The 15,623-nt window shown below is 32.1% G+C and overlaps 1 protein-coding gene across 2 annotated transcripts; it reads right to left on the bottom strand.

The window, feature by feature from the left end:
- Positions 1 to 7,404: 7,404 nt before the first annotated feature.
- Positions 7,405 to 13,062, bottom strand: LOC132600406 (GATA transcription factor 11-like). Of its 2 annotated transcripts, none has more exons than XM_060313551.1 (3): positions 12,907 to 13,062; positions 11,100 to 11,357; positions 7,405 to 8,362 (listed from the first exon to the last, which is right to left on the bottom strand). In XM_060313551.1, the coding sequence occupies exons 2-3, from the start codon at positions 11,352 to 11,354 to the stop codon at positions 7,709 to 7,711; spliced, it is 909 nt and encodes a 302-aa protein (XP_060169534.1). In that variant the 5' UTR covers positions 11,355 to 11,357; positions 12,907 to 13,062; the 3' UTR covers positions 7,405 to 7,708. The 2 variants fall into 2 exon arrangements, with proteins under 2 accessions (XP_060169534.1, XP_060169535.1); XM_060313552.1 differs by having other exon boundaries at positions 11,100 to 11,354; positions 12,907 to 13,036.
- Positions 13,063 to 15,623: the final 2,561 nt, after the last annotated feature.

Below are 15,623 nucleotides of genomic sequence, written 5' to 3'. Positions count from 1 at the left end.
CTATCCAACAATAGGGCTGAGGAATTGTCCAGCTATTTGTTTTTGTCGTCAATTTAGGTTGTCCTTCTCAGTTCTCCATAAATGAGCTTGTCCTGGTGGAACATATCCTATAGTTTTACGACCGAACACCAAACATGTCAATCAATTATTAGAAGCACATTCAAAAAGTTTATATTAAAGATAGCAAGTTTCTTTATGTAACTACAACTACCAGTTCTGTATTATTGTGTGAAAATATCTATGTTATTCGTTAAAAGTTTAACTCATCCATATTCTGGCTTTTACGAATTTAGCTTGAGTCTTGAAATTGCCCTTAATTAGTCACTAGTACATTTTGGCAATCATAATCCTATTATGATTGCACATAATCTCTTAATTTCTAATTTAACCCATCGTATATCTACACATAAAAGTCATACTTTATGAGTTGTCTGAGGCTCATTTAACTTTAAACCTTAACCGTTTACTTTTAATTTAGATCAACTTTTTAATGATAGCCAACATATATGTAATTATCATTACACACACACTTACTAATAATTGCCCGTGAAAAAAGGGGTTTGTCAAAGAAATTTGGCTATAAGCTATTAAACCTTTTGTTAGATTTTTTTTATGGGATCTCATAACAGTACACGTTTGTGTTTGAATTAGTGCTAAATTGATGCTATAATTGTCCTTATGGAAGGAGCTACTTAGATATATAACGTACATGGATAACTTCAAAGCTTAGTTCAATCATTTGTTTGTTTCATCTCCAATAATTGTTTGATACGTATTATTCTGTTCTGAAATAATATTGGCAACTATCCAACAAAACGAATTGTTTAATTAAGGAGCCAGCTAACAGAACTTAGTACGGTATTTTAGAAGAATTTGAGGTGGGCTCATTCTCTATTTTGCAACTATATCGATGGTTGTTTCTACGACAGAACATTATATTTGGTGGTTAAGTATATTTGAGGGACAAAGTTGGAGGTCAAAACTTATTTGACAGACACATAATTCTTTTTTTTTTTAAATTTGAGGTGACATTAAATATAATCTTCTAAGTAATCCCTAAAATATACTTCTAAGTAATTTTGGTCCTTTAAATTTTTTAAATATGAGCACTTTTGATCTACGTTAAATATTAACAATCCGTCTTGACAGGAACCGCAGAAATAGGTATTTGAAATAGCGGGAACTCACAATTGTATATGCTCAATTTTTCTAATTTCTTCTATTTCTAAAGTTTGGTGTAGCTTTACAAATTCTTCTATATTTTATTTATATTTTGTATTTAGTGCAATTTTTTGTGTTGTTTCTAAGATTTAATAGGACTTGACACTTCTACTTAAACTTTTTTTTTTTTTTTAGTTCCCTCAAATCTAACCGATTGAGTTTATTAAAATATTTAATGTCTGGTAAAAATCAAACGTAATTTAAGAGATTGAAATTACTCGTAATACATATTTGAAAAATTACATTTTTTAAATCTATCACAAGCCTAAGTAATTATTGTTGTCATTTTCTCTGCTTTTACCTAGAACTAGAATCTAACTTTAAACCATGCACGAATCACGACTCTATCCAGTCATGTAAAAGCTTTTGCAGTTCAGTGTAATAAAAGACAAAAAGCAAAAAGAAAGAAGAACAAAAAATAAAAGAAAGGATAAAGCTAACTGGAAGTTAAGGGTAAGATAAAGAGACACAAAAGCCAAAAAGCTCAGCAACAGCAACAGCAACAGCAACAGCAATATAGCATCAATGTCATAGCTCTGACAATTTTCTTCAGCTTATCCTCACCTTTGCTTTTTGGCCCTTTTCAGCTAATTTATGAGCCTGCTGGCTTTTGCTATCATCAGCTAGTTTACTGTTTAGTTCTTCTTTCATTAGTCCACGTGCCACTTGCCCCTCATTTTTAGTTTACCAATTCATAAGAGTAAATTAGATTAGACTCATAACTAAATAATGGTATAACTAATTTTGAAATTAGTTATTCTGAGATTATAGTGTTATTTTATCTCTATGCGAGGATGGAATAACTAATTCCATGATAACTTATCATGGGATAACTTGTTTTCAACCAAAAGACCCCTTAAAGTGTAAATTTTGTCTTAATTATTTATGGATGGGTTTTACCGGTGCTAAAAGTACGATACTCGTTTCACGGTTTTGAATTAATTTTTACAATTAAATTGAAAAAACTAACAGAAAGATTCAATTTTGACTTCATTGAGTCGGTGCTGTTGTTGATTGCGTGTAGGATTGTCCCCCATTCGAAGGGGACTGGGAAAACCTAACAACTTTCGCTTGGCCTCCGTATTTATATTGAGAATTCATTACATATATAAAAATAAAAAAATCGTTGTGAACTCAGTATAAAAACGGGTTGTTGGTTCAACAGCAAAGGTGGAACCCTGCTAAGCTTTGTTGTGCCCTCCTTGACAAGGATTTGAATCCTCTAGGCACCTTTATTAACCTATTGTTTGTGTTATCTTTTACAGAAGCCCATACAACCCTTTATTTTGTCTTTCTAAGTCTTTTTAATGTGAGATAATTGAGAACCAATAAATTTTAAATTCTGAATTCGTTTCCGCTCTATCACCGTTCTAGTATGCTAAGAGAGGCTTTTGCTTTTGAAACTGATGAGAATGTTTTGCCGACGCCTCGAATCAAGAGTTTGCTTCTGTAATGCTCCTTTTGTTTGGTTTATATGTCTCTTGGTATCATGAATATACATTTTAAAAAAATTCGTTGAAAAGATTTATGCAATATGTTAAATTGTATTTTATAGTCTAAATTTTCTCTTTTTAATATAATATTATTACATAAATTACTTATTTATTTACTTCTTTAAACGTTTATTAAAAAATTTGTGGACGCCATTGAAGATATATCTCTTGATAGCTAGCAGACGTTTATTGTGTTTTTGAAAAATCAACAAAGTCTATAATCATGAAATCAGAGATTAAGCTACATATTGAATCGTTGACAAAGTACACGTAGGCCATAATGTTTTAAAGGATATATTTGTCCCACGTCGATTATGTAGATTTTTTGGAAACAGATTGTAATAATCCAAAGTTTTAATTTGGATGTTAAACTTTCATATTCAGTATAACAGAAAGTTGAATGAAAAGATCCCAGTTAGAGTATGGACCAGGCGGACTATTGGACTAGGCCCAGTGCAGGGGACTCAAAATGGGTACTAAACACTATTGACACACACCAATAATTTTGTAGGCTGGCTTTTCAGTAAGAAAAGATCACATGGGATAACACAGCAAATAATAATTGAGGGGACCAAATGACATTCAATGAATGCGCCATCAGCCAAAGTGTGTGATTTCCCTGTTCTTTCCCGCTCACTCTTATATTTTATTTTTAGTAACACCTTGAAATAGATTGTGCGCATCTTAACTAATTTTGACCTTATTCTATACGGGCTCATGTGGACGCAATAGCTCTTGTTTAAATTCTGTTTTTGTGTTAAAAAAGCTATTCAACATGTATAAATAGTCGACGGTGAATCCATTAATTATTGTATATTAACTTGAAGTCAATGTAGAAACCTATAAATTCTAGTGCCAGGTAACTCTATCTGTTGTACAGATTGTTAGAACTCACCTGCTATTTTGCCTCTACTGAAAATTAAATCTGAAACCTTATGATTCTCAATCCAGCCACTACGCCAAACCCTTCGGTGCAATTTTTGTAAGTTTAGTTTCAATACTTTTGTATATCTGCATTATAGTGTTGTGGGAAGTATAAATTATCTACCTTGTCCAGTATTTGACCTTCATTGAAAAGCTATCTTTTTATAACGGTGGGCACAAGCTTAGTCAATAGAGCTGATGACTCGCGCTTATTAAGAATTTTGTGTTGAGATCAACAATTAGAATAATCATCTTTATCACCAAGAAAATTTCAAAAATTATTCGTATTTGTTGGTCAAAATTATATACTCGTTGAATACTTAGTGTAGTGTGTGCGCGGTCCAGAACATCTATCTATAAAGAGCTTCATGTATGAGAACAATTTTTACCTGGGACCAGATCGAGTAGATTATCAAATCATTTTAGTTAGGTCCTTCACTAAAATAATTTATTGATTAAGATATTACTTTTTGAATCGAATCTTATTGGCTATAGCTATAGCTCGCACTGTGAAATCTGAAAAAGGAATAGGACCTTATTGACAGATAATAGGCATGACCTTAAAGATTTAACCCATATAATAATACTGATGATTACTTTAGTAGGTCATGGAGACATATCATGTGTCAAGTGTATTAAAATAACTTTACTTATTTAGATTATGACCTGTATAAAAGAATTCATCAACTTCATTAAGTGTGTCATTAGACTTGAAGTATGCCGTACTTATACATAGTACTATACTGTGTTTTGGATCGTATGAGAATGAGTACTGCTCTTTGCACGTTATACTTAGCTAGAATAGATGAGTGAACTTCATTTTCAAACCTAGACACATGAATTATTATATAACTTGCAAATACTCGCCAACTTATTTTGCTTTGTATCACATCAATAAGTGCATGGTTTATAATTCAATATATATAAACTTAATTACGAACTCACGGTCGGCTATCATGTGCTATATATTACATCAATTTACACATAACATAAATTTACTTCATTTGGTGGTCTAATTAAGTACAAGAGTATACAAAAAATAATTGCAAGAGTTCGGGTAATATGAGGGGGTCATAGTATAGGGAGAAATTCCTCTATAATTGAAAAATAGCTATTGTCATAGAGTTTCAACTATTACAAAGTAAATTTATAGGATGAATACTATTTTTCAAAAACTGGGCCGAAAAAGGACCAGTTAGAACTATTATACAATTGGACAAGGTATTCAACTGAATCCCGAAGAAATTGCACTGTTTGTCTTTTAAAATGGGCTGGTCTTTAATTTTTGTCATTCAAAAACAAACTTATGCCTAGCAGGGTATAAATTCTTTGAGGGCTCAGGACATAACTTGTGAGATATTATGCTGCAGAAATATAAATTTATGCTCCGTAAAAAAAGTTATTTCTATTGAGGGACAAAACTTAGACCAGCACAAAATACGGACAAAAGTGCAAAAGCGAATCTTTCATTGTTGCTTCGGACTGCCCTAATGGACCCCCAAAGAGGAAAAGCCCAGTACAGGGGTAGGTTCCCTATTCAGGGTTCTTATTGGGCCGAGATCCTTTCACAGTGATGGGCTGTTACAATTTGTGGCCCTTCCTTTGGCCCACTAACATTTGGACATGGGCCTAAAGGACTGTTAAAAGGTTTTTATTTTTATTTTTGGGAACTCAGTCGGTTATTCCTAAAAAATTATACCATCCAAATTCTTTGATTATTTTATAATGTATAACCAAAACATTTTTTAAAACCATCTCAATCATGTCGGTTTTTCTTCGGTATCGATACAGTTCGGTTAATTTTTAATTATTTTAATTTTAATGCGTCACCTCTCAAAATACACCATTATTAAAATATAACGATGCAGACTTCCATAAATCTATTTGTTGTACCATCAAATAAAGCTTCTATCTAAACTGAAATATCAACTATCAAAGTAGCAAGGCAATAAATTGAAGTATCTAGTTTCAAACTTTTGATAGGAGTGCGATAGTAATAGAAAAAGTTTAAGTTTGGCCGCCAACTAATTGCTTGGTTACTTGGTATATGAGTATGGGCAATTCGCATGAATGCCCCTAATTCGGGGTGGCCTTTAATTTTTGCCCTTCGCCTAGAATACCTTGAGGTTCTGGGTTGGAACCCCGGCTCAGGCATAAAAATAAAAATAAAAATTGCAAGGCAAGGCTTTTGGAAAAATCTATCTTATGCGGTATAGGTTGTCTTAAGGCATAACTAATGAGGTTGCCTTATAAGACAGATTTTTTTAGTTATAGGATGTCTTAAAGCATAATTAAAGTTATGCCGGATCCGGCATAACTCAAAGTTATGCCTTAAGACAACCTATGCCCCATAAGGCAGACTTCTCCCAAAGCCTTGTTTTGTGATTTTTTTTTTTTTTTATTGAGCGGGGTTTGAATCCAGAATCTCAGGATATTTTTTGTCACTTTTTTAAGCGAAGGGCAAAAATTAAAGACCACCCCAAAAGAAGGGAAATCTGCGCCAAAAAATGTATGAATATGAGACATTCTTTTTGAAACTAAATTCAATCCACTAAAGGCTCAAAGTTTAGTGGCCAAAATTCATTTTTATATTTGAAACGTAACATATAAGATATATTTAACATATTTGTTAATATGTAAAATATATGTAATACATGTAAGGCTATTCGGTTCGGTTTGAGAATTTTTTTCGGTTTTTTATAAATTAAAAAGACCGCCCTAATTGTTCGGGATGGTTATAATCTTAAATTAATTTCATGATTTTATTGGAAAAGCTCTATAAATCGGATCGGTATGATTAGGTTCGGTTCGATCGGTCGGTTTTTCATACTTTTTTGACACTCCCAGGTGTATGCCACTGTTTACTGAATTTTTGTTTAATTCGCAGTAAACATTGGAACTAAAGTAAACACACTAACATAACTAAAACATAATCCCCACAATTGGTATTTGTAAAGAAGTCAAAATAAAAAAAGAATCTAATGGCCTAGTCGAATTGAAGAATTTCAAAGCTCATGCTAATTGAAAGAGCTTTCAACATGGAGTGGAAACTCCATAACGTACGCAAAGAGTTAGCAATCTATGAATATCATCCCAATTCAAGTTTTGCTCTGCACTTAAATGGATAACTCAAACCCTTGCCTTGACCAGTTTGTAGTGGAAACCTCAACGGCATAATCGTTTTAGTCACTCACTGAAGGTTTGGAACCCTGAGTAGAGTGTTCCGAGTGTAGTAAGAAAAGAGGTTGTATGTGAAAGAGTACTCCAACGAAAGTGCTGTTATATAAGTAAAACATAATCCCAACAATAGGTATTGCCATATAGATTATTTTCTTCCATTTTTCCATACTTCTAGTTGGGTTGGTAGAGGTAAGACTGCGTATACACCACCTCCCCAGACTTCACTTGTGGAATTACACAAGGTACGTTGTTGTAGTAGGGCTGCATTGGACGGAGACAGGCTTAAACAGAGCGACATGGACAATGAGAATTAAACTAGCCGATCCCGATCTCAACTTTGTTTGCAAATAGGGAATTGTTGTTTTTTTCTTTTTCTTTTTGGGAAAGATGTGAGGCTGTGAGCAAATGAAAAGTGGATTAGGAAGCAGAAACGTGGAAGAGGCTTGGTAAAATTGAACTTTGCAACATATGAGTATAGATTGAAGTTGCTACTGTTAGGCCTGTAATGCAATTCCAATCCCTAAAATGAATCAAGAATTGGCTGCAAATAAGCAAAATTCAAGAATCCAAAAGCTACAACTCCAGGGACACCAAGACTCATAAAAATATATTGAAGGTCAAACCCAGGGGCTACCAATGAAACCTAACCATCTAATATATCTAGTTCAGCTTTTACATTAGAGGAACTTGCTTCATCAAACAAATGACTCAAAGCTTTTCCTTCTAAACCTCCAATCAAATTACCTAACCTAGACACCTAAAGATTCAACATTTGTACATTAACCTCTTAAAGCAGGAGTAGTAACCATACCACCAGAACCACCCCTGCCCCCATCGAAAATAAAACAATAAACTAAATTAAGCTCCTAACTAAAAGTATAATCATCTCTTCAGTATACATCAAATAAATAACTACTCATAGGAACAAACTCTGGCGCCGGTGACATTGGAGGGCCTTCGATAACAATTGGTTCTGGCAAAATTTCTCTCTTTCTTCCCATCATCACCTCGTAAGGTTCTTCAACTTCAGCTGCTCCATACAGAGATTTTTTTCTCATCTCTACGACTTTCCTGTGAGAGTTTGAGTGCACAGTTGGAACAAACGTAGGACTAGCAGCCGGTCGATATTCCGGGAATAGACGCCCTGAACGGTAGCGGACCCCACAAGCATTGCATAGTGTCTTTGGCCCAAGTGGTCCCTCTCTCCACTGAGGTGTCTTTGTGACTTCACAATGTGTGCATTTTTTGACAAAACCAGACTGCTGAACAGAGTTTTTCATGGATTCCTCGGCACTTGATAGGAGTGAAATTCTTCGCTTCTTCTCTTTACCCTTTCTGGCATCGGAAATCTTCTTGGATGCAATTCTTGTAGAAGATATGGGAGCCATCAAAATCCAAGGATTAACAGCTGAAGGTCGCGCACGCTTGGAACGAGGACGAACGGGAATACTCTTTCCACCAGAGCTGGAATTGCTGCTTTCAAGAACTGAAACTGGGCTCTGTGTCTGGAAAGTACCAGTCCCCTGGGCCTCGGTAAATTTGATCTGATAGGATAGCACTAAATTAGGAATTAATGTGATATAAGTAAAAAGCATTTCTGCACTCTACCACTCTTTTAAGAGTTGATCACAAGAATTTAACAGAAAAAACTGTGAGAAACAAAAGAACTACAAAGTTCCATGAGTTCAGTTTCTAAAACTTCTAATATGCGCATGAATATCCATGCAATACAATAAGTCGTCGGGTTGCTGGTTAGAGTTATGCAAGGTTAGTTATACAGGGTTTACTATTTCATGTATCAGTTAGTCTTCTACCCTGCATAAAATAATACATTTCATTCCCTCATAACTTATACATGTATTAGTTATGCGGAATTGTAAACTTGTAACCAAACACCGTATTTGGTGTGCTGATATTTACTCATAGCAACTAAAATGCTACCAAACATGGGTACTAGTTATGCTGGTTTTAATACATGAATAAATCATTTCCTAACCAGCAACCAAACGACCCCTTAAAAGAAACTGCTTTCGCAATATATCTTGATGGGCTTGCATGTTAACATAAGAAATGCTACAAGATGAAAATGTTCTGCTGCATGCTTGCATCTATGAGAAACACAAATAGATGCACAGAAAGCTTAAAGCAAAGTATCATGTTAATAGCTGTAAAGGTTATAGAAGTTAAAATTAGATCAATAACTTCAAACCCAAAATACAGACATGACTGGCTCACCAGGTGAATATGCCACAAAACTACATTTCAGATTTTTATGTCACTCAGATGAAATAGTGAGTTAAGACAAAGTTCATAACCCTTTAATCTCATGAATCCTGTTATTAGGCGGACTTATACCTACGAATTTGCTTTCTAATACTCCTCAACGCAACAGATTACCTTTTTTTTGTTCACAGAAGCAAGACTACTGTGCTTTAAGAATAATCTTCTCTTTTCTTAATCTTTATGGTCACCGATTCGAGCGCCTTCACAAAGGTTCAATGTCCTCTTATATGAAGCATACAACACGTTACTCATCATTGAAAGATCAAAACTTCCTATAACAGAAGCGTTATGAAGAAAAAGGAACAGCTACCCGTAACCCAATCTTCTATTGTAGCTTCTACATTGGAACACTTACCATTTATATGCTGCCAATTTAAGTAAGAATTAAATATGTATTTCATCCTTCCGTTTCAATCCTGTAACATTTTGGAAGCTGATACAGTCTATTCCATTTTATCTTTCAGGTTTAGAACTCCATTAACAGGTTCTGGCCTTCACTCATGAAGTTTTTACAAATGAGAAAGTAGGAGGAATAAAAAAATACTCCTCAACGCAACAGATTACCTTTTTTTTGTTCACAGAAGCAAGACTACTGTGCTTTAAGAATAATCTTCTCTTTTCTTAATCTTTATGGTCACCGATTCGAGCGCCTTCACAAAGGTTCAATGTCCTCTTATATGAAGCATACAACACGTTACTCATCATTGAAAGATCAAAACTTCCTATAACAGAAGCGTTATGAAGAAAAAGGAACAGCTACCCGTAACCCAATCTTCTATTGTAGCTTCTACATTGGAACACTTACCATTTATATGCTGCCAATTTAAGTAAGAATTAAATATGTATTTCATCCTTCCGTTTCAATCCTGTAACATTTTGGAAGCTGATACAGTCTATTCCATTTTATCTTTCAGGTTTAGAACTCCATTAACAGGTTCTGGCCTTCACTCATGAAGTTTTTACAAATGAGAAAGTAGGAGGAATAAAAAAACACAAACAAATAAAATTGAAAAAAGACAGAGAAGAAGAAGAAGTCTGTTTTTTTCCTTCAAGAACACTACATTGACGGTTCTTTGTCTATCAAACCTTGGGATTTCCAAAAAGAATGACATTGCTTTGATATAATAATTCCATAATTGACAACTGTAGAGGCTATGCCAGGAACAAGAAGATAAAAGGGTATGTCCGAGTAAAGCCAAATACACTCTATCACATTGCTTTCATATATGAGAAAACTGTAGAGACTTCAGGAACAAGAAGATAAAGGGTATGCGCGACTAAATCCAAATTCACTCTACGTCATTGCTTTCATATGTGAGAAAATTGTAGAGGCTTGGCAGGAACATGAATAAAGGGCATATGCAAGTAAAGCCAAATTCACTCATCAGGAAGCAAGAAGCATTAACAAAAAAGTCTCAAGTTTCAAAATTTGACAGTGTCATTGGTTTATAGACTCCAAATCAAAAACAGAGTTCACCCTTTTTTTTTTTTTTTAGAACCATGGTGTCGATGGTCAGCTTTCGCACACCTAGACATTCCACGGAATACCTGCCACCTCCAACCAGAAACAGGTACCGGTAACTCTGTCCACCAAGGCTAGGACAAAAGGGAAGAAATCACCTAGTGTTTTTGACCCTTTATTATCAGCAACAGAATAAACCATTTAAAAAAAAAGAACTAAACCCCACAACCATAAGCTTGCACCAACTTCATATTTAGTTGCTCCCTTTGTCCCAATTTATGTGAAGGTAACTGGAGTGCAAGGGTCAACACACTTACTTTTGACTATGAATTCGGTTAAAATACTTTAAAATATTTTTAAAAAGAATTGAGAAAATAATAGTCAAAGAAAAAACTGTTTGACTCCCCCCAAACAGTAACACCTTTAGGTAAAACAGGGACGGAGGGAGTACAACACAACTGAATCGAAAAACATACATGGTTACACAGAGCATTCATACATACAAACAAGCTTTACGAGAAAACTTAAAAACTCACAGGAGGATGAGAATTTGCCACTGCATTCACCCGACCGTTACCAATGTTGCCTTGAGGCATGGGCGGAAAAGCCATAAGAGCATCGGTAGGAATCGGTCCAAGAAACTTGGATTCACTAGCATCCCATTCTACACCTAGTCCATCATCTTCCAAACTTTCCAATGGAAAATCCAAAAAATCGAATAATTCATCGAAGTCTTCATCAACAATAGTCGGAATTCCATCAATATAATTTCGATTTTCAACCATAGTCATCTTCTGAGGTACAAAAAAAAAAGATTGTAACTTTGTAACACCAAAAGTTGTTACAATGAACAAAAGTATTCATGCACAAAATTTATACACGTAAACTCACCATATAGATTATTTTTTTGCCAAAATTATCTGTCACTATTTAAGTAAAAAGAATAAGAGTCACGTTATCTATAAGGTTGGATTAATATTACCTATTCAAATTTTATCCATATAAGGTGTACACGAGTTTTTATTTTACTTATACAAAACCTTAGTAGGTAAGAAAGAAAGTTAATAGAGACATATTAGTATTAGGTTAAATGTACTAGTAAAAATTATACCAAAAATAGGATTCTAATTAGAATCTAATTATATGCTAAAATACTAATTATCAGACTAATAATAAAAGTTAAAAATACCCCATTATACTAATTATTCAATATATGGAAATATATCTTTTAATATATAAAATCAAGGGATTGTGCAGAACAGAATCTTTTCATCCAAATAGTAATCCATGACCAAATTAGAAAAAAACATGTGTTTTTATTAATTAATTAATAAACAGAAAAAAATAATTTTACACCTAATTAAAAACGACAACGTATTATTAGTCACTTTCCTAAAGTGTAACATCAACCTAGCATAACCACAAAAACTTTTGCCCTAGAAAACAAACACAAACATGTCGGCTAAAAAAAATCAACAACTCAGCATTTTCAGTGACCCATTAAGCCAAATTAACCCAAAAAAAAAAAAAAAAACCTAGAAACTCCAAATTTCTTTTTTACAAATTTTGGTAAAATAATGAAAAATGGAAAAAAAAATTAATTAAAAAGGAGAAAAAAAATCAAGAACTCAGCATTTTCAGCGACCTATTAAGCCAAATTAGCCATTTGTACCCACAAAAAAAAAAGTAGCTAGAAACTCCATTTTTTTTTTTTTAACAAACTTTGGTAAAATAGTGAAAAAATGGGAAAAAAATTAATTAAAAGGAAAAAAAACTCAAGAACTCAGTATTTTCATTGACCCATTAAGCTAAATTAGCCATTTGTACCCACAAAAAAAAAGTAGCTAGAAACTCCATTTTTTTAATTTTTTTTTTTACAAATTTTGGTAGAATAGTGAAAAAATGGGAAAAGATTAATTAAAAGGAAAAAAAAAAACTCAAGAACTCAGCACTTTCAGTGACCCATTAAGCTAAATTAGCCATTTGTACATTTAAAAAAAAAAAAAAAAGCTAAAAACTCCAAATTTTTTTACCCAAAGATTGAAAAAATAAAACAAAAAAGGCATAATCATTACAAAGATTAAAAAAAAACTCAAGAAAACTGCATTTTCAGTGACCCATTAAGCCAAATTAACCATTTGTACCAATAAAACTAGCTAAAAACCCCATTTTTTTTAACCATTTGTACCAAAAAATAGCTAAAAACTCCATTTTTTTTTTTTACTATTTGGGGGGGGGGGGGGGGGGTTGTTTTCTAAAAAAGATTGAATATTTTGGTAAAATAATGAAATGGGTATGTGAAAAAAGTATGTTTTTTGCATGTAGAGAAGAAAGTGTACTTACCTGTGGAAAAACAAAACCCTTAAACCCTTGAGAAAGCCATTGAAGTCAAAGAGGAGTTTCTTTTGTAGAAGAGACGAATAACAAAAAGATAGGGTAAGAAAAGAGGATATAGATATGAGGGGGAAAAACAATTAGATTTTTATTTTTTTTATTTTTATTAGTAGGGCAAAAAAAGTTTTTTTTTTTTTTGGAAATGTTTTATGTCTGAATGGTGGGTATTTGGAATTTCAATTTTTGAGACTTTAGGTTTTCGTGCTAAAGAGGTACTGTCTGTTTCAAAATAAGTGTAGTTTTAACTCATTTTGTGCCTCTTATAAAAAGTAATAAATATAAAGTATAGTTTATTAGATTATCTTTATTTATTAGTAATTTTTTTATTATTAAGCACTGTTAAAAAAATATTTAATATACAGATATAATTGAAAATAATTTCTATTTTTTAATTTGAATTTTTAAACCGACATTTATTTTGAAATAAACTCTTTTGCTACAAGTGACACTTATAGATAGAAGGGAAACAAACAAATAGATTTTTTTTTTAAAAAAAATTATTAAAAGGAAAAAAAACTTTTCTCTTTTTTTAATACTTTTTTTTTCTGGAAATGTTTTATGTCTGAATGGTGGGTATTTGAAGTTTGGAACTTCAATGAAAAGTCAAACAAAAAAAAGTTACTTGTCAAATTTAAAATCAAAGAAAAGTTATTTGTCAAATTTAAATTTAAAGGACGAATATATATCACTTGATTATAATTAAAATTTTCAATTATATTTATGATCTTTTATTTGATAAATTAAATTTTTATTCTTATGATATATGAATAATAATATTTAATTTTAAATTAATTAAATATTCACTTTTGATCTCTTTGCTTGTAGATATTCATAAATTTACCATGATCATTAACTGTTTCACCACTTAAGTATTCATGTGTTATGTTAAATTTGTATTGTTGTTCCATATTTAACTGTAATAACATTTCTAGAAAAAAGCTAATAACATAGGTCCCTTATAAAAGGGCCAGAAAACCCACATTTAGATTCTTTGAAGATTAAACGTCCTAAGTCATATATGTATCACAAAAACTAAAATCAATATTTATTAATAATTGAGGGATCAAACGTATTATTATTCCTAATTACTCCTACTAAATGAACTGTCACGTGTCCTAATCCTAGACGCCCAACCGATTTCCCCCCAATAATTTCTTACCCCACCCAAATAAACCCAACTCGACCCGCATGAAATTATTTCATCCAACCCGTTAACAATAAACATGATATTTATGATCTTTTTATTTATTGATAAATTTAGATTTTAATTCTTATGATATATGAATAATCATATTTAATTTCAAATTAATTAAATATTCACTTTTGATCTCTTTGCTTGTAGATATTCATAAATTTACCATAATCATTAATTGTTTCACCACTTAAGTATTCATGTGTTATGTTAAATTTGTATTGTTATTCCATATTTAATGGTAATATCATTTCTAGAAAAAGTTAATAACATAGGTCCCGTAAAACACACATTATGATTCTCTGAAGATTACACGTCCTGAGTCATATATGTATCACAAGAACTAAAATCAATATTTATTACTCCCTCCGTCTCAATTTGTTTGACACTTTTTACTTTTCGAGAGTCAAGTTTATTATTCTTTGACCAAAATTTTTTCATATGTCTTTTAAACTATTAATTATGGCACCTTATAATATTTTTTAGTAATTTCCAAATATGTAAATTTTATTTCGAGAAATTTAAATATTTTATATTTAAACACACGGTCAAATTAAGAAGATTGACTTTCAAAAAGCAAAAAACATAAAATAAATTGGGACAGAGGGCGTAATAGTTGAGGGAGGAAAAGTATTATTATTCCTAATTATAATTTAATTAATTAATTTTTATGTAAAGATCATGTATCTTATATTTATTGCTTTAATTTAATACCAAGTACTTATAATTTTTTCAAATAATTTTGATGGTATGGGACTTTTCAAATAATTTTGATGGTATGGGACCTAAGTTGGAGTAAATGTTAGTTTCTGATTATTGCTGAGCTGTTGAGTAGGGTCCAAAATTGGTGATTGTCTTTCTGATCAAAGGGTAGACCAGTATTATTCCATTTCTTAAAAAGAATTTTATCTTTTTGGTGTCTCTTTTTCTTTGACCCCATCAAAAAAATTCTGACAACCATAATTTGATGGTGTGGCAATCCAATAATGCACATGGTTTAATGTTACTGTGTGCCGATTGGACAGTTTTCTATGTTGAAATGTTTTCTAATACAGTATATTTTTTGTTTGTTTTAGAGCATTATTGTGGGAATAAGTTTTAGAAAATAATTGTGACTGGATTGAATTGCGCACACACATATGATATTTGTTGACCTATATGATGGATGCTAGAAATAAATAGTAGTTCACATCAAATATAAATGTTATAAAAGCATTATATGAAAACATCATCACAAATATATTGTATTTATACAAGGAATCTATGTTGTATTTGTACTTGTTTATCAAGTTATGAATGAACTAACTAATAATATACAGAATGAAGTCATAAAGTGCATGTTATTTGTAGCTAACAAGGGTATTGATAAAAAAATTGTGGGTTGTTTTGAAAGTAAGTTTGAATTGGTCTATTTAAAAAAGAAAAAAAAACCTAAAGATTTTGAAAACAAATTTGTTTGGCAAGTAAAAACATA

The sequence above is a fragment of the Lycium barbarum genome, chromosome 6 (genome assembly GCF_019175385.1).
Source record: "Lycium barbarum isolate Lr01 chromosome 6, ASM1917538v2, whole genome shotgun sequence".
NCBI lineage: Eukaryota > Viridiplantae > Streptophyta > Magnoliopsida > Solanales > Solanaceae > Lycium > Lycium barbarum.
The sequence above is the reverse complement of the archived record's forward strand: the minus strand, read 5'-3'. Positions and strand labels throughout refer to the sequence as shown.

Excerpts from the sequence above, each read along its gene's own strand:
- LOC132600406 (XM_060313551.1), bottom strand. The coding sequence starts at position 11,354 with ATGACTATGGTTGAAAATCGAAATTATATTGATGGAATTCCGACTATT. Across the intron at positions 8,363-11,099 it reads TGGCAAATTCTCATCCTCCT|ATCAAATTTACCGAGGCCCA; the intron begins GTGAGTTTTTAA and ends CTATCCTATCAG.